General features: G+C 43.1%; 1 protein-coding gene across 6 annotated transcripts in view; it reads left to right on the top strand.

Annotated features, from left to right (window-relative positions):
• The window catches only part of ANKRD29 (ankyrin repeat domain 29), a 143,627-nt gene that overhangs the window by 101,538 nt on the left and 21,920 nt on the right, over positions 1-20,169 (top strand). For all 6 annotated transcript variants that reach the window (XM_030213558.1, XM_030213565.1, XM_030213598.1 and 3 more), the window contains 2 exons: positions 9,325-9,423; positions 13,952-14,050. In XM_030213558.1, coding sequence (XP_030069418.1) covers positions 9,325-9,423; positions 13,952-14,050 — 198 coding nt within the window. The remainder of the gene's footprint in view (positions 1-9,324; positions 9,424-13,951; positions 14,051-20,169) is intronic.

The raw sequence follows: 20,169 nt of genomic DNA, 5'->3' as shown, positions 1-20,169 counted from the left end.
TCTGACTTTACTACACTATCACTATCAGAACAGGCTTCAATATGGAACACGACTCTCTCGGCAGTTTACAATGAGTTGGCCCCACTGGTGACCTCAGTTAAAGTTACCGTATTTTTCGGACTATAAGACGCACCGGACCATAAGACGCACCTAGGTTTTAGAGGAGGAAAATAGGAAAAAAAAAATTTTTCCTTTTTCCCTCCTCTAAAACCTAGGTGCTCCGGTGCGTCTTGTCCGAGTTCGGGATCGCCCTCCCCTACTCACGTCACGCGATGTTCTCTGGTGGTCTAGTGACGTCGGGGCAGGAAAGAGCCCCCTCTTTCCTGCCCAGCGCGCTGCTCTCCGTCCTCCTGTATGCTGCCTGACGGTCTCGGCGAGATTCAAAATGGCCGCTGAGACTTCAATTCTCGGCGGCCATTTGAATCTCGCCGAGACCGTCAGGGAGCATACAGGAGGACAGAGAGCAGCGCGCTGGGCAGGAAAGAGGGGGCTCTTTCCTGCCCCGACGTCACTAGACCACCAGGGAACATCGCGTGACGTGAGTAGGGGAGGGTGATCCCGAACTCGGGGAGAGGGCGATCCCAAACTCGGGGGGAGGGCAATCCCGAAATCGGACCTCGCTACCTTCGGACTATAAGACGCACCCCCCATTTTCCTCCCAAATTTGGGGGGAAAAAAGTGCGTCTTATAGTCCGAAAAATACGGTAAGTCTTGCAAACAGCACTGGAATCACAGTGAATTGCATCTACTTAAATGCAAACTTAGGCAGGCAGAACGGTGGTGGAAGACATCTAGAGAAACAGCGGATCTTCACTTATGTCATGATAGTCGTCAACAGTTTAATTACCATCTTAAAAAGATAAGCAAGCATACTGTTCAGCAAGAATATTAACAGGCTTGTTTTCGAAAGAGAAGGGCGCCCATCTTTCGACACAAATTGGGAGATGGACATCCTTCTCCCAGGGTCGCCCAAATCGGCATAATCGAAAGCCAATTTTGGGCATCCTCAATTGCTTTCCGTTGCGGGGACGACCAAAGTTCACGGGGGCGTGTCGGAAGCGTAGCGAAGGCGGGACTGGAGCGTACCTAACACATGGGCATCCTTGACCGATAATGGAAAAAAGAAGGGCATCCCTGACGAGCACTTGGTCCATTTTTTGTTACGACCAAGCCTCAAAAAGGTGCACGAACTGATCACATGACCACCGGAGGGAATTGGGGATGACCTCCCCTTACTACCCCAGTGGTCACCAACCCCCTCCCACCCTAAAAAAAAAAGTTTTAAATATTTTTTACCAGCCTCTATGTGAGCCTCAAATGTCATATCCAGCTCCATGACAGCAGTATGCAGGTCCCTGGTGCAGTGCACTTCAGGCAGGTGGACCCAGACCCATCCCCCCCTACCTGATACACTTGTGTTGGTAAATGTGAGCCCTTCAAAACCCACCAGAAACCCACTGTACCCACATGTAGGTGCCCCCCTTCACCCCTTAGGGCTATGGTAGTGGTGTACAGTTGTGGGGAGTGGGTTTTGGAGGGGTTGGGGGGTTCAGCACCCAAGGTAAGGGAGCTATGCACCTGGGAGCAATTTCTGAAGTCCACTACAGTGCCCCCTAGGGTACCCGTTGGTGTCCTGGCATGTGAGGGGGACCAGTGCACTATGAATGCTGGCTCCTCCCACGACCAAATGGCTTGCATTTGGTCATTTCTGAGATGGGCGTCCTCGGTTTCCATTATTGCCGAAAATCGGGGACGACCATCTCTAACGTTGACCTAAATTTCGCGATTTGGGCATCTCCGACCGTATTATCGAAATGAAAGATGGACGCCCATCTTGTTTCAATAATATGGATTTCCCCGCCCCTTCACCAGGATGTCCTGCGAGGATGTCCTCAAGAAAACTTGGGCGCCCCTTTCGATTATGCCTCTCTAAATCTTCCAATCCAGCTAGGGAACTTCATTCCATCTTTGGATCTCTCTTTCGTCACAATTCTGAACACCAGAGATTGACTTCTATTCCCTCTCCAAATTCTCTGGCAGACTTCGACAGATACAGAATTTATAACATTCCCTCCTGATTACTCCACCTCTACAACTTTCTCTTTCAGTTTCTTCAGGTCCAGATGAATCCTCCATTCCCAACCCTTTTTTCTCTTCATCCTGGTCTGTTTTTCACTTACAGCCACTGATCTCTCTAGGCAAAATTCTAACTTCTATAAGAGTCATTGTCTGTCCTTTGGACCCGCTGCCATCATCCTGGATTAAACTTCCTAACTTACATCTTCACCCCTACTTACTGACCATAGTGAATTCTAGTCTAACTGCAGGCCAAGTTCCTTTCTTTTACTTTTTTATTGAATTGTGAACCACTTTGTCCTGCCCAACAGTTAAAGCAGTATATCGTGTCATGAATAAATAAATAAATAAATAAATAAATAAATAAAAGTTTTCTTTGCACAGGGCTGGTCAGATCATTTCTTGGGTTCATGCTGAAGCAGTGACAGTTGGATTAGATACATCAGAATAATTTGTGACTTGACTAAAATCTATACTTGCTTTTGGTTTAGCCAGCTCTTTTTACCCTGTTCACATGTAGACTTTTCCAGATTCACATTGATAAATGAAGTACATGAAGAGTTACGGTGTCCCTGAATCCTTTGAAGAGTTGGAGTCTGAAAGTATTCTTCTCATACATCTGAACCAGTCCAAGTAAAATAAATTAAGTCAGAGCTTAAACTGTCTTCAAGCCTACAAATATGTTTGAACCAAATATTTGAAGATCCAAACCTGAATGTGAAGCACAAGGTTTACATCTCTATTATCATACTGTGGCATGAGGAAATAGTCATTTATCATGTTTATTTAGCAGGGAATTTTAAAAGTTTTAGGCACCATTTACATGTATAAAAAGAGAACTTACAAGGGTATATATATATCGATTTTTTTGAACATGAGCTATTTACATAGCAATACTCAGACATTTCAAAGGGGTTCATATAATGGAACTACTATGTATGTAAATCTCTCTCATACATATTCATTATCCTCTAACTAATGATAACAGTTCTAAAATTCACCAAATACTTTCAAAGTATAAACAAAAATAACTTATTCATATTTATTTATCTCTAAATCAAAGTACATAGTCCAATCATTCACTCACTCTATCATACTTCACTCTGTACCAGTATACAACGGTGCTTGCTGAATAACACATTTACATTCCTAATGACCTAAACTAATACAAATACAAACTAACCTCTGACAAACTCTGCATTTATTAGTTAATGCTTAGAAGCTTACATATCTAAGCTCTGCCTCAAGGCAGTCCACTTTGAAACCTCTTTACGAGTTCATGCAGACCTCTAGTCTCTCCAGTCACTGAAAAAAACAGTCTGTTGTAAATGTCTCTCCACCAGAAAAAGATTTACATGTCCTGTAGATTTAAACTTATCCTCCACAGCGTCTTCACTCATTGATGCCTGGTTGAACACGGGTAGCTGCAGACGTCATCAAACAATGCCAAAAAGCACTAACAAACAAACTCTTCAATTGCGTCTCAGCTTACTCCGTGAGCACTGATACTTGCCCTCTAGGGAAAGAAACATACTTGTCTCCACCTGCTTATGCAGTAGCTCTCTAGATCTTATGCCCAACATGTTTTGCCAGACGGCGTCCTCAGGGGCTTGATCTCATTGTGGCATACGCCAGCATGGACACCCATTAGGTAAGCAGGAGACTCGGCTATGCTCCTCCCACACTCCGAGCATGCCCATATTCATTGGGGATATCCTGAAACATGGCCCTCGAGGACTAGAAGTGCATACCACTACTTCAGACTGATCTAGGAAAACCACTGCCCGTTAGATGTGAACATACCCCCTGCTCTTGGCACAGAACCCCACACATACAGTACACACATCTGCCACAACATACAAGCGCTTGGGCTTCCAGTCACAGCTGTTCAGGGAGGGCGCTGTCTGCTTGTTATTGTACAGCTGGCAGTGAAGAGGTCACCTCAGAGACAGCACCAACTGTCTTCCAGTCACAAGAAAACAAAGATGGAGCGTCCCACCCTATAAGGAGGAGGCCATGATGTTATAGCATCTTTAAGAACCTTCATCCTCAAAGCTGAGAACAGCAGCTTTGAAGATGTGTCTAGGGCAGCTTTGAAAATGCTTGATGAATCTGTTTTCAGTGTGTTTGATCACTTACCAATTGTTCTGAGTACTTCTCATAATATTACTGTCTGGCTCGATGTCACCAATGACTGGATGAACCAGTCTTGAATTTGTTCTTGTGCATGAATAGATTGTCTGCAAATCCTGCTTGATTACGTTACACTTCTTGTTTAGGAAATAATATTGCAATTAGACTGAGAAAAATAATCCTTAAAAATGATTGCATACGTGGCTCTGAAACATGTAAAACAGTTTGCAGGGAGACTATAAAGAAAACTATTGAAGCACACGCTCATCCATACAACACAGCTTAAAGAGGCTTACAGTGTGGTATCTGAAGAATTGACCGAGTAGCACAAAGGAGTAGCATCAAACAAACACCTGTGAGAGCAATTACTCCTAAAGAGTAAAGGATTATGCTTTGTAATCTTTATTTTTTATTAAATGTAAGGCACATGGTAGTAGATCTAACAACACCCTTCACTGTATGCTTGCAAACCAAATTAGAGGAATAATGAGCTACACCTTTATGTTTCTGTTAGTCACAGTTACAGTACTGTGATTATATTTAATATTGAATGTTGTAATGGAGTTTTGATTTAATGCAATTGTGATTCTAACTTGTTTTTGTTATTATTTTTTTTTATTTTGATTAGATGTAGTTTGGATTACTATATGGCATTTTTGTTATTTTACTTTGTAATCTGTTTTGCTTCGCCACAGCTTTAAGCGAAATAAAAACAAATGATTCAATTATGGGTAAATCCTTTATCACTGAAAAAAAAGACTTCCTTGGATGCTGGAAAACCTGTAGAATTCATGCATTGTAGATTGTTTTTAAATTGACATTCACATGATGCACTTTTTTATTGTGTCAGACAGAATAGATTAAAAGGATTTAGTACTGTGTACAGCTGTAAATTGCATATGGCAAGGTCTCTCCATAAGTACTGAGTGACTTTTCATAAACCATATTCCTGAATTACATTCATATACTATTCCGTATTCTCTTTGGGCTTCACTTTGTAAAAGCAGAATATTGGCATTCAATAAATAAATAATTTTTTAAACAAGCAATTTACATAATAAAAATTTCTTCTAGGTGTTAAACATACAAACAATACATTGCAATGTACAAAAGGAAAATTTAAGATTTTGGAGAAGATATTGGAGGGGGGGGTCATTTTACTAAGGTATGGTAACATCTGGGCTTAATATGGGTCAATGTGGGTTTTCCCGCTCATTAAACCCACATTGAATTTTTTTAATGGCTTTTTCTTTTGCTTCAATTGTAGGTCGTGCGGTAATGTTTCCATTAGCATGTGGCACCCGCAAAGAATGCGGGAGCACTTAGCACCTCCTAAATAGGAGGTGCTAAGTGCTCCCATGTTAACTCTGAGTTATCTGATTAGCATACGGTAATCATAACACACTAGCCAGATTATGCAGGAACACCCATTCTCTGCCTATGACACGCCCTCTCCTGTGGTAGCTTGTTAGTGTGTGTTAACTGCGCATTAAGGGCCTAGCGCCCTTTAGTAAACCAGTGCTATTGTTTGATAAGGTGAGATAAGTAGACTTAAGGGGTTAATTATTATTATTATTATTTATTTATTATTTATTGCATTTGTATCCCACATTTTCCCACCTCTTTGCAGGCTCAATGTGGTTTACAATACATCATGAATAGTGGAAATGAGAAGAGAATAGACATTTGGTATTACAGAAGGATTTTGGGTTTCATAATGATGATAGAACATGATAGTAATATTACAAGAAAACATTATAAGACAGTTCTGGATACCTGTGGGAGAGTTCACGTGTGTTAATCTTTGTGGTATGTCTTGTCAAAGAGATGGGTCTTCAGTAGTTTGCGGAAGTTGTTTAATTCATAGATCGATTTTAGGTTGCATGGCAGCGCGTTCCAGAATTGTGTGCTCATATAGGAAAAGGTTGATGCTTGCATTAGTTTGTATTTTAGACCTTTGCAGTTGGGGAAATGAAGATTAAGGTATGTGCGAGATGATTTTTTAGCATTCCTAGATGGTAGGTCAATCAGGTCTGACATGTAGGCTGGGGCATCGCCATGAATGATTTTGTGAACTAGGGTACATATTTTGAACGTGATGCGTTCTTTGAGTGGGAGCCAGTGTAGCTTTTCTCGTAATGGTTTAGCACTTTCATATTTTGATTTTCCAAATATGAGTCTAGCTGCAGTGTTCTGGGCTGTCTGGAGTTTTTTGCTGTTGTTGTGATGGTGAATTCGGATTTGTATATTATGGCTATTCCTCCTCCTCTTTTTCCATTTCTTGTCCAATGGGTAATTTTGTATCCTGGTGGGCATAAGTCTAAGATTATGGGGTCTTTAAGGTCATGGATCCAGGTTTCAGTGATGAATAGTAGGTCAAGATTATCTGTTGTGATCCAGTCTGTTATAATCTCTGTTTTGTTTACTACTGATCTGGCATTTACGTATCCCATTTGGATTGAATGGTAAGGTTCAGTTTGAGACATAGATGTGCTAATTTTTATTAGTTGTCTGTGTTCTTGGTATCTAGTTTTGTTGTGTCCTTTCTTCCCTTTCTGTTGGTTATTTCCATATGTATTTGTTTCTCCTTTTAGTTGGTTGTTGGGATCTTAAGCCAATTACTGCACAATTAGGAGTTGGGAAGGCATTTTTCATGGTGCTATAGAATTGGCCACATATGCCTGGTGAGATTTTTAATTGTGTGTTCTATTGCCAGTGTCAAATGTCATTTTTATTTTTCACCAAATTATACTTACTAAATCAGAGTACATTTCAACCTGGTCCGAGCCTGATTTAGAGGGTTTTTAACATCTGGGTATATTAAAATTGATTTAGATTTATTCATTCAAAGTATTCAAAGAATATTTCCCAAAAAATACAGATCTAAAAATACTTGCCTTAGAACTGGACTAACACTGATATTTCTGTCAAACTGCAGACACTATGGGTTTATGGAAGATGATCTGAATCGACTCCTATCAGGGCAGACTGACCATTGGAACTATAGGGCACTGTTTGAGGGCCCACAGCAGTAGGGGATCCACTCTCCCCTTGCTTCCATCTAATTTAATCATTTTTAATAGGTGGTTAGGAGCCCATGGCCCTTATTGCAGAAGGGCCCAGAACACTGTCAGCCCACCCCTGTCCAGACCACAACTTCCCTCTGCAGTTAGTTGGGTCTTGATATAATTCAACTGGTTCATCCATCTCTGATTATGGTGCAGCTAAATGTGTACTGATTTAGATTCTGATCAGGCCACAGTAAAAGCCAGGTTTGATATTTTTATGTTGGAGGTGGTTACAAACCAGAGGTTTAAGGGGCCAATGGAAGTTCTTTCTGCTTATATGAGCACTTCCTGGAGCATGCTCCTGTTGTCTGTGCTTGTGATCAAGGAGTTTTGATTGAGGACAGGAGATGGCATGATGTCAAAACGTTGAAGCCACATAGGTTTGTCTGTTTCCCCTGCGTACACTCAAAACAAAGCAAACAAACCTATAAGCTGCTATATCCACGTTGCTGTTCTTTCTTGTTGGTAGCATTTTTATTTAATCTCACATATTTTTAAACATCCCAGCTTGTGCAGCATACGGATGTACACAGAGGGAGTATAATAATGGAATAATTTTTCATAGGTAGAGTAGTAATTTCTTATAAATCATAATCAGTGTGTCATTTGGAGGTACTGGTTATAGGGACACCCTAGCATGTGTTATATCCGTGCAGAGATTTTTTTTCTCGTGGTAAAGGGCCACTGAAACAGACATCATATTATGAGAATTAGATGCTCAACAATCAGAGTTTTTATCAATCTATCTATTTATTTACTTATTTATGGCAGTCATTGCCCACATTAAACATGAATTAGTTTGAAACCTGGGAGCATTTAAAATCTTTTTTTTTCCTGTGCCTAAATCAAAAGAGAAAGATGGTTTGTGGAAACTTGCTTCCTTTTTTTGTGGAATGTAGTGGTATATTTTAAAAATGCACTTAATATTGTTTATTACTACTATTTAAAAGAAAGATATTAAATAATCAGGACAGTCTAAATGTGCCAACATTTTCCAGTTCTGTGATATATATTTATTTATTCCTCAAGTAAGTTTTCAACAGCATTTTCTCAGTCATTACCCAAATGTAATTAATAAGTTATGACTGTTATTGAATTCTATTATTCTGTCTCACTGAATTTCCAGTTTTGGCACAGTATAAGTCATCACAAGGAGAAAATATAAGAAAACCAATGGCCTGCATTAGGGGCTTATAGCCCATTTAGTTACGTTTAAACAAATGAGAGATCTGCATGAAAGAAAATATTTATTTTTATTATTTTGACTTATGAAAACCACTTGTCCCTGAAACATGCTCAAAACAGAATAATCCATTTGTACAAAAGAGATGAGGTAAAGATATGATTCCATGTACCCCAATGAAAGGAAAGTTTAATTTTACTTTCAATCTTTATAACACCAGGCATCCCAAGGCTTTTGATGCTCTCTGATCATATGATCGGGGAATTTCTGACAGGTCACTGACCTGGATCTTTTTGTCACTGACATGGAGCCTTTTTTTTTAAACTGGTTTCCTGTTCTCCATTGGTACTGGAGTAAATTGTGGAGCCTACCTCTGGCCCCAGTCTGGTATCCTTTCATTTAAAAGGAAAAGTCTCTATGACTCTCCTCTTGTTCAGGCCTCCACAATAATATAACCTCCCCCCACAGGAAGTGAAATGGGATGGGCCACTGAGGCAATGACCCAACCAATAATTTACCTAACAAAGCATCAGCAACTAAAGAGCCTGGGGGCAGGTCCTGAGATTGGTTCATTTGGCCTCTCCAACCAATAAGATTATCCTACTGCCCCTGATCTCCCCCATCTCAGATTCAATCAAGTCAAAATGGAAGGTGCTTCCAAACAGATCAAAATGGTCCCAGAATCAGGTCAGGACTTAATTTCAATGGTTTCTTCATCTATAAGTTAGAAACAGGAAATGGGAAGGAATCCAATGGGTGAGTGATATCCTGTGTAAAATAAGCATTGTAACTTGTTATTGTTTACCAGCTCCTGATGAAGCTTTAAATTTGTTTAAACCATGATCTTTCTCTGTCTCAATCCAGGATGGGGCCACTCCTCTCTTCCTAGCAGCTCAAGGAGGTTATGTGGATGTTATTCGGTTATTACTCTCTTCTGGAGCAAAAGCCAACCAGCCAAGGCAGGTAATGATCGGCACTATAAAAGTGCAGATAATCTTAAACTGGGCGTTCCTGATATTGTATCATAGGATACCAGTTCCAGTTTTCACATACCACAGGGAACTAGTCAGCTTTGTGTACCTTCCCAGCCCTACTCTGCTATGACTGCATAAACTCTGACTTCTTTTTCTGTGGTTTTTATATTCTCTGTGAACTCTGTACTGTCAATATGCACAGTGCAAATAGCATGAAACAGCACTGTGCTTACTTGCTAAGGACAAGCTAGTAATTTAGTAGCTTAGCAGGTGATAAGGTGAAGGAAACCCGCCTCCTCTCTCTCCTTAGGTATATCAACCATTGTGCTGATGCCAATGATGAAGTCTTTTCTGAAGTCTAGAAAAAGTAAAACATTCTGTGCACGGAAATGACATCAACCCCCTTTGAAGATAAACTGGTCGTTGTGTCAGTACTTCAGAAAATTTACTTCCTTGAGTGTCAGGTTGAAATATGGGTCCATGAAATCCCATTGAAGAATGTCTCGGTAGATCTGGGCCTCTTGCTTTCGTAAGCCGTTTCAGATTTCTGTTTTCTGTACACAGGCGCCCTGCTCCTTAATTTGACTGGGCATGAGCACAGGACACATTCCTTCCCCTTAACTTCCCAATGCTCGAAGCTAACAGCATACATGTAATTTACATGCTATTAGTGTTGAGCATTGGGAAGTTATTTTGGTGCGCTGTTCCCTATAGTGCTGGAGTTCTGAGCATCAGCCCACTGAAGAGAGAGAGAGCTTTGATTTTAGCTGCTTTAAATCTTTTCCAGACTGAGGACAGGTCTAACATAAAAACCATCTCAGAGGGCCCTCTGCTGGAGATGGAGAGACATGAATACTGATACCTGGATTTACTTAATAAAACACATATCTGCTCCAAACAACCATCATACTGGGTATGAGAAGGAGCCGGAAAAAAAAAAAGAGAGAGGCCTTGATGCAGAAAAAAATCCAGCTCTGTAGAGAACCACACCGGAAAAACACCGAGTCAGAATTACCAGCTAATGCTCAACACTAACAGCATGCAAATTATATGCATGCTGTTAGTTTTGAGCATTGGTCAGTAAAAGGGTCCGAGCATTCCTGTAAAAGAAGCTCATAGTTTCCTTGATCCTACTCAATTCAAGTTTTTGTGTTTTTTTCTGTTATATAAAGAAGCTACATGAAAGAGGGTTTTTTTCCAAATTTTTGTCAGTTAGATGGGGGGGGGATAGATAGATATAAAGTCATATACTAATGAGTATATGAGTTTGCAGAGTTCTTCGGGGGGGGGGGGGTTCTCTTATTATTATGATGTACAATTGTCCTCCTTCCTCCTCTTGAACATTCGTTGATTCAATAAAAACTGTTTGAACTAAAATGCAGCAGCATGAGTAATGTGAAGCAGGTTCTCTCCGTCAGGTGCAGCTTCCACTATAGATTCAGGGACATACTATAGTGTAACAGAATCTCTCCAGATAAAGCCATATCGTGTATCCCATCCTTCTGTTTGGACAATTAAAATGGGCTACAAAAATAATTTTAACAAAAAAGAAAAAAATAATACATTAAAAAAAAACTTCTATAACGCTCATCATAAAATGTTAAGTGGTTTCCAATTAACATAGACATCATACACACAAATATATAACAAAACAATGTGAATAATAATATTACAATATACATAAATCCTTCCTGCACATTATATTTAGATATAGAATATTGCACAAAACCCACAGGGGTCCTTTTGCCAATCTGCAGTAAACACTAAGAGAGGAGTGGCCTAGTGGTTAGAGTACTGGTCTTGACATCCAGAGTTGGCTGGTTCAAATCTCACTGTAGCTCCTTGTGATCTTGGGCAAGTCACTTTACCCTCCATTGCCTCAGGTACAAATTATATTCATTACCACCTTAGTAAATCCCCTATCTCCTGTCTGTCTGTCCTAACTAGATTGTAAGCTCTGTCAAGCAGGGACTGTCTCTCTTCATGTTCAAGTGTACAGTTCTGCACAAGTCTTGTAGCTCCATAGAAATGATAAATAGTAGTAGTAGTACTGCAGCAGCAGCAGCAAAAAAAGACTTACCACAGGACACACTGAGGCATACCATAGCAATTTTTGGATGTGCGCACACTACCCACATGCTAATAAATAAAATGTCTTTATTAGTGCTAGTAGCGGAGAGTGGGCATGTTCTGCGCTTACCATAGTTACATTGCTGTGCAATAACTGATCGGCACATGCTTAGTGCATGAGCCCTTACTGCCTACATAATGGTTGGTGATAGGGGCTCATGCGTTAATGAGAAAATTAGCACGGCTTAATTAATAGTGAAAATGCAAAAACTGGCCATACTCCGGCAGTAAAAATAACCTTAGCACACAGGGATGACCCATGTAAGGACATGCTAAGCTCACTTTTTACCGCAATTTGGTAAAAGGGCCCCTTAACAAATAGAAAAATAACCTCTCATCAACAAAAGCATACCAGGCAAGAAATCAAGCGGATGCCTGAATCAGAAGCAGACCCTGGAAACATAGTGGTAACTCTGGGATTCAAGACAGAACAAGACAAACAAAGTGTAAATCAAACCAAATCCAGTTAACCCAGGTCTCACCAACCAGCTCAGTTCCATTTGACCCGGGCCACAAAAGTCACTTTATTACTACTCACTCTTCACACTCAGTTCAGTCTTTCTCACTTGAGCTTGGACGCAAGCCGGGGCCAGATAAAATTTGGAAGGCTGTAGGATGATAAACTGGGCTTTATCCTGAGTACCCTTGAATAGTCTGGGAGTAGGCTTTTCACGCACTCTCTCTCTATGAATACTCACCACACCAAGGAGTTATCTTTTATGCAAAACTTTACTAAACTCTGCAACGGGCAGTTAATCCAAACGTCATAATTCCTTGTGACATAGCTCCTTGTGACTCTGGACAAGTCACTTAACCCTCCATTGGCCCAGGTACAAATACTTAAATGGTTTCTTATAGCAATCCTGAATTATATACAAATTTACAACTTGTAGCGTTGTTTGTCCTCCAGGATCAGACTCCCTTGTCTGTCCTCTCCTCCAGGGATGCAATTCTCTGAGCTACACCCTCTGGCCATGAACAGGCTCATCCCTATTCCTGTTCATGTTCCTGCTCATGAACTGGGCTCCCCTTGCCCACCCAGAGCACTTCTTTCAAATAGTTATTGCCTTTGGCTGACAGTAACTCCCCCTTCTCAGCCTTAGGTTATCTGGCCTTTCCAGGATACCCCCTCTCCTCACGGGTCCTGGCGGGGGGTGAAGGCAACCAAAGACCATATGCTCAGTGAAACAATAACTTTTAATAACTCTGAACTCCACCCCTGCTGTCACTCAACACTAATAAACATTTCCCTGCAACTTTCCCCATAAACACACCCCTTGGACTGCGCTTCAGCCCCACCCAGGGACACCTTCCTCCCTCCCCCCAGTGACTCCAGGGAGAGGCTAACACCACTTAGTAACCCCCATTATAAAGGGGGATTACACACATAATATGAATCCCCATGAGTTCTGATACCCTCTCCCCCCCCTCCCCAACCCAATCAATCCCTCATACTTTAATCCTTCATTACCTCATGATTGTTGAAATCTATACCTGCTGCATAGATTTAGCAACCTCAGCGTCCCCAAACTCTAGAATAGCCAGTGTCAGTCTGGGATTAACAACAGCCCCTGCTCTCCATTGTAAGAAAGGCACACTGGCAAAATCAATTTGTTGCTGCCGAATGCCAACCCATAACCCAGCTCAATAAACTCTATGTTTGAAGAAGTTTATGGGTCTCGGATAACGGCACAGACCTTGTTTTACTTTCCCTTTATGTATATTAGTCACACTTATTTTCTTAGCACCACTGGGTGTGTGTGATACCCATTGCGTTTTTTCCAGCAAAAAAGGTGCCAGTACTCAAATGATAGGCCACCCTTCAGGGGTGGGGTGATCACTGAGGGACCCACCCCACAATAGCCAGGCCCCCTGCAACCAGTCATGGAATCTATGACAAGGCAGAATTGGTGTGTAGAGCCTGAGCTATTTCATTAAAACTTGAGGACCATGGGTCAATTTTAGCAGACAATGGAAAAAGTGCCGGTACTCAGTACCCCCAAGTACCCCCTCAAAAAAAGCCCTGGCGATGCCGTATAATGGTGAGGAGTACTCAGGTACAATAAGATCCTGCATCAGAGAGCTTATTGAGGACCAGAGTCAGTGGGAGATAAAGTATCTTGCTCAAGGTCACAAGGAGTGTCAATTGTTAGTAGCAGGATCTGAATCCTGATTTCCTTGGTTCTTAGCCCATTGCTCAAACTACTAAGGGGCATAGTTACCAAGGTCTTGCGGGCCACATAAAATTCAATAGTGGGCCGCAGGTTGCCCACCCCTGCTGTAAACTGATCTGCTTGTCAGGCCACCACTGTGTATAATTGGAAGTATTATTGAGACTCTGTGAAATTTAACAAACTGAGAGCTATCTGGACTTCTTTTGCTTGCAGGATGGGACCACTCCATTGTGGATAGCAGCACAGATGGGCCACAGCGAAGTGGTGAGGGTCCTGCTGCTGCATGGAGCTGACCGGGATGCAACACGGAATGTGAGAACATGACACTTTTAATTGCCTTCTACCCAGGGCCGCCAAAAGACCAAACCAAGCCCGGGGCAAACAGTCTTGAGAGCAGCTCCGCCCTCCACCTGGCAGTAGCTTACTGCTCTTTCGGTCTGTCTCCTGCTCCTGTGTGCCGTGTTGTTGCATTAACTCTGCTCTGCTGGCCACGGGTTCTTCTTCCTGCCGTATCCCCTCCCGCATATGTGGAAATAGAAAGTACTTCACATAGGAGGCGGGACGTGGCCGGCAGAGCACAGTTAATGCAATAACATGATAACCCAGCACATTGGAGCAGGAGTAGGGCTACCATATGGCTTCAGAAAAAGGAAGACACATTGATCCAGTCCAGGTTTTGCTTCCATTGAAAGCAATGGAAGTAAAACCCAGACTGGCTCAATATGTCCTCCTTTTTCTGGAGCCATATGGTAACCCTAAGCAGGAGACCAACCCAGTCTTCTAGCTATGCCTGCTACTGGAATCCTGAAGAAAGCAGCTTTTCTATTGCTGGCGCCGGGCCGGGGGAGGGGGGGAATTCTGTCTCCCGTGCCCTCCCCCTCTCAGTGGCCCTGCTTCTGCTCTGCATAATAGCACCATGGTCAAGACAAATGTATGAATAATGCAGTAAATTAGAACACCCACATCCAGCAGCATTAGAATTTTATACACATAGGCTAATTTTCAAAGTCTTTAGGATCCCAATTTTGGGAGTTGGGAAGCTAAAAAGACCTCTCTGAAAACAGACTAGGATTGATTTCCTTATTTTAGGATCCTAAAAAGTGGATGCTTCAAGGGTGGAATTAGGGAGGGAAAATATTAGAAGCTTAGCATGGATTTTAAGCATTTTAAATCTAAGCAAATTAACTACATGCCTAAGTTTAGCCTCCTAAGTTTTAAGTTCCTACATTCAGGAAATATGTATTCCTAACTTAGTGGCTGATGCAGAAAGCTTGCATTAGAGCCGTATGCTGATTGCATAGAACACGTCATCTAATACAAGTTGAACACACAATTTTTGTTCCTCCATGCAGTAAACTAATGGCATGCAAATTACCACCATGTTAAAAAGTGTGAACAGGAAAAATAATCAAAATAAAACAGCACACACCGTGGCAGTACCTTCCAACTGTTTGCTGCTGAACAGCAAAAAAACGTCTCCATTCCTGTCAGTTTGTGAGCAGTAATGGGCTCATACACATTTGTGAGTCATCTCCCTCCCCCCCAAATCCCCTAATGCCATGATCCTCCACCCCAGAAAGGACCCCCATGCAATGATCCCTCCCCCCCCCCCCGAAATGTCCCCATCCCCTGCAACACTACCCAAAATATCCTTGGTAGTCTAGTGGACCCTGACCCCCTACTCCACGATCCCTTTCCCCAATGCCCCAAGAAATATCCCTGGTATTTTATTGGACTCTCCCTCCCCCATACATTTAACTAGAGGCAGGAGCAATGCTGCCCCTACACTTCCATCTTGCAAAATGACAGCCCCTGATCCTGAGCAGTGCATCCTGGGATGCACTGTGCAGGGTCAGTCTGCCAAATAAGGTGTTCTTTTTCCCTTATTTGGTAGTCTCTGGGGAAAGATTAACAAATAAAGGGAAAAAATTCCCTTATTTGGCAGACTGACCTGTGCAATGCAACCTAGGATGCACCACAAGGGGTCAGGTTCTGCAGAGGCAGGAGAAAGTGGGCATCGCTTCTTCCTCTGGTTAAAGATAGGGGGAAGAGAATGGAGGGCCTGAGGGATGGGGGTCAGGATCCACTAGAGTACCGGGGGGGGGGGGGTTTGAGTCTCAGGGGTGATCAGAGGCTCATCTCTGAGAGTGGGGGGTAGGTGGAAGGTTACATTAGGGATATTTTGGGGTTCTGTCGGGGAAGACATGGGAGGCATCTCTGGGGGCAGGTCAGATCCTTTCTGTGATTGAGGATGGGAGATATGAAAATTGGGGGGTAGTGGAGATGACCTGAGGCAGTGGGTAATGGGGCTGTGGCTGTTCCACTCCAATGTGACTGCTGCAGTTGCCAATCCTTCAATGCCTCCTCTGACCTGGCGTTCTTCTTCTCATGTTGTACTCACCTTAAACCTTTCTACAACAGTTTATTGAATTGAGGTGGAATAGCTAATAGCCCCATTACCATCTATTTAAATAGGATCTGCACTGGTGTTTTACTCAGAAGTTTGTATAGGGTTAGCTTCTACACAAACTTTTTTTCCACATTGTGCGCCCAGAAAATTGAACACAGCTGTCATGCCAATCACACACTTCCAACTCCGCTAGTTTTCTGCATCGCTGCTTAGGTGGGGCTGCCAACTGGATCCAGACTCACAGGACAGGGTTGATCCAGTCCTGTGTTTACCCCATTGCATGCAGGGACTTATAATTCTGATTTCCCTATTGCATTCCCTAACAAAAGCAAGACTACAAGTCCCTGTATGCACTGGGAAAAACCAGGACTGGATCAACTCTGTCCTGTGAATCTGGATCCAGTTGATAGCTTTACCCTAAGGTTCCTAAAAATAGGCATTCAGCTATTTGACTATGGGCCAAATAATGTTTTATGGCAGTTGGGCATTAACTTTTCATTTAAACTGCTTTTCAATGAGTGAAGCTGCTCAGCCACTAAAGACAAAGAACTTCCTCATTGCATATGTAGCCCTGGTCTCACCATAAAGTTCCGGGCACCAGCTAGCTCTTCGCGGGTCAGCACTCGGGACAAGAGCCATAAAACCAAAAGCCATTTCTTAGTCACTTCTGACTCACTGAGCTGGGTGTAGGCCGGGGCCAGCTAAACTCTGGTAGGCTGTAGGGTGTTAAGCTGGGGTGTTTACTCTTTATTCTCTTTTCTTTGGTAGTTTAGGAGTAAGTCACTCTCACACTGAGAAAAGACTCCAGTCCAGGTTTTTATGAAAACAAACAAGAACTTTACTGCAGATTCTGCAACAGGCAGTTCAAATCCTTTCAGAGTAGAACAAGTTAATTTATAATCCAACAAGATGTCTTGTACAAATAAGTCCAAAGCCAAATTCAGGGATATGGTGTAAATTCTCTAGTTCAGTTTGTAGATCCTACAGTATATATACTTACAACTCCTCCACAGTCCATTACCCATCCTTTCTGGGTGAAACAATCTTGGTACCAGTGGCATAGCTACGTGGGGCCACGGGGGCCTGGGCCCCTGTAGATTTGCCCCTTGACCCGCCCTCCCGCTGCCAACCTGCCATCGCCGTCGGCTACCTTTGCTGGCGGGGGATCCCAAACCCCACCAGCCGAGGTCCTCTTCTTCCGGCGCAAGGCTTCGTTCTGTTTCTGTGAGTCTGACGTCCCTGGCGGCGGCGGCGGCGGGTTGGTGGCGGGGGGGGGGGGGTCGAGAGAGTCGGCGGCGGGGGGGAGGGGTCAAAAATGGCGGGGGGGGGGGTCGGTGTCACTGGGGGGGGGCTAAAATGTGCCCCCTCACCTCGGGCTCTAGACCCCCCTCCCGCCGAAGTCTGGCTACGCCCATGACTAGTACAGCAAGCAATCTCCACTGTGGACCACACCTCCCTGGCCGTCCACTCTCTCCCCAAAGGTATACCTCTCCAGGCTACTATCTTGAGCTCCAACAGCCTCTTTCCAGCTGGAACACTCCTATGCTTTACTGGAAGAAACCTCCAATTAGTCCAGCCTTGGTTTCTTGAACCCATCCAGGACACCCCTTCTCCACAAGGCAATCAAAGGCCTTGTGCTCTGCTCTCCCCAATAACACTATTTATTAATTTCAAACTCCTCACTTACTGTCATTCAACAACCAGGAACATTTCCCTCAGCGCTTTCCCACAAACACTCCCCTTGAGGCTGGGCTTCTTATATCTCCATTACCAACCAGTTCCCTCCCCGCAGTGACTAGGGAAGGGTTGCCCAACAGTTTAGTAATCCCTATTATAATGAGGGATTACACATATACAATGCTGATAACATAGGCAGCAATGTGCAAGCTGCAAAAATACGCAAACACATGTAAATCTATAAATTCAGTACATTCATCTCTACAGGAATTTCATGTCGTGTATGCAGTGTTAAACAATATTGGACAGATTAATGCATCCTGTATGAGAGTTATAATCCTTATCACTCCTTAATAATCGTAAAGACTATTTATGGTTTCTAGTTTATCACAGCTCTGTAGCTATGGGAACTACCACAGGAATTCCTTCCTTTTTAAATGTGTAAGCTCTTCCTTCCTTCATGTATTTATTTTATTGGGATTTATTAACTGCCTTTATGAAGAGATTTAACAGAGACAAAGTTCTAGAATACCATACTGAATGAGTGCTGTAGCAAATTTATTAAAGCATCAGTTACCAAAAGGCTAGTGCTGTGTATCAAACTGTTCTGTCCTTGCAAAGTACTCCTAACACTATGCTTGACATTCAGAGTATAGAACATCACTACAGGGGCGTAGCTACGGGTGGGCCTGGCTGGGCCCAGGCCCATCCAATTTCAGCCCAGGCCCGCCCAGCGCCAGCCCCAGCACCTATTGCCGGCCACTGCTGCTTTTCCTGTTGAGCAGCAGGGCTGGGGGTGGCGCTACAAAAAGAAGAAGCGCTAATGGCGCTAAGGACGAGAAATGTTAAAAAAAAAAAAAAAGCACGGCACCGGCAGGCACTGTCTAGGCAGCCTTGAGGCATTGGCTGCTGAGGCATTGGCTGCTGGCTCGCAGGCTCCTCCCGTCGACGGGAGGAGCCTGCGAGCCAGCAGCCAATTCCTCAAGGCTGCCTAGACAGTGCCTGCCGGTGCCGCGCTTTTTTTTTTTTTTTTTAAACATTTCTCGTCCTTAGCGCCGTTAGCGCTTCTTCTTTTTGTAGCGCCGGCCCTGCTGCTCAATAGGAAAAGCAGAAGTGGCCGGCAATGGGAGCTGGCGCTGGCATGCAGGGCGGGCCTCGTCGAAGAAAAGAGGGAAAACGTGGAAGGATGGGGGAGAAAAAGAGGGAAAACAGATGGAAGGATGGGGGAGAAAAAGAGGGAAAACAGATGGAAGGATGGCAGAGAATGAGGGAAAACATGGAAGGATGGGGAGAAAAAGAGGGAAAACAGATGGAAGGATGGGGGAGAAAAAGAGGGAAAACAGATGGAAGGATGGCAGAGAATGAGGGAAAACATGGAAGGATGGGGAGAAAAAGAGGGAAAACAGATGGAAGGATGGGGGAGAAAAAGAGGGAAAACAAATGGAAGGATGGCAGAGAATGAGGGAAAACATGGAAGGATGGGGAGAAAAAGAGGGAAAACAGATGGAAGGATGGGGGAGAAAAAGAGGGAAAACAGATGGAAGGATGGCAGAGAATGAGGGAAAACATGGAAGGATGGGGAGAAAAAGAGGGAAAACAGATGGAAGGATCGGGGAGAAAAAGAGGGAAAACAGATGGAAGGATGGCAGAGAATGAGGGAAAACATGGAAGGATGGGGAGAAAGAGGGAAAACATGGAAGGATGGGGAGAAAAGATAGAAAACAGATGGAAGGATGGGGAGAGAAAGAGGGAAAACAGATGGAAGGATGGCAGAGAATGAGGGAAAACATGGAAGGATGGGGAGAAAAGATAGAAAACAGATGGAAGGATGGGGAGAGAAAGAGGGAAAACAGATGGAAGGATGGCAGAGAATGAGGGAAAACATGGAAGGATGGGGAGAGAAAGAAGAGAGCTGCTGAATGGAAAAGGAGAGTAGTGAAAGGCTGGAGAATAAGAGGAAGGGGCATGGGGAGAAGAAGGGTGAGAAAAAGATGAAAAGCCATAAGTAGATGAAGGAAATTAAAGAATGGATAGTAAGAATGAATTAAATCAGGACAGAGAGAGAGAGAGAGGCAGAAAAATATTGAAGAAAGCAAAGAAAAAGGAGAGAAAAATGAGAAATGGCCAGGAAACCGTGGCAGAAGAGTTAAGCGAAAATGAAGGAAAGCAGAATCTAGAGACTGGGAGCGACACAATGAGAAAAAGTAAATGGCCATACAAGAAAGGTAAAGAAAATAATTTTATTTTTAATTTAGGATAAAGTAATATGGTACCTGTGTTAATGAAGTTTCAGAGACCAATACTTCCTTCCTTAGGTCAGGCAAGGATACCGTAACAGCATTAT

The sequence above is a fragment of the Microcaecilia unicolor genome, chromosome 1 (assembly GCF_901765095.1).
Source record: "Microcaecilia unicolor chromosome 1, aMicUni1.1, whole genome shotgun sequence".
NCBI classification, from domain to species: domain Eukaryota; kingdom Metazoa; phylum Chordata; class Amphibia; order Gymnophiona; family Siphonopidae; genus Microcaecilia; species Microcaecilia unicolor.
The sequence above is the reverse complement of the archived record's forward strand: the minus strand, read 5'-3'. Positions and strand labels throughout refer to the sequence as shown.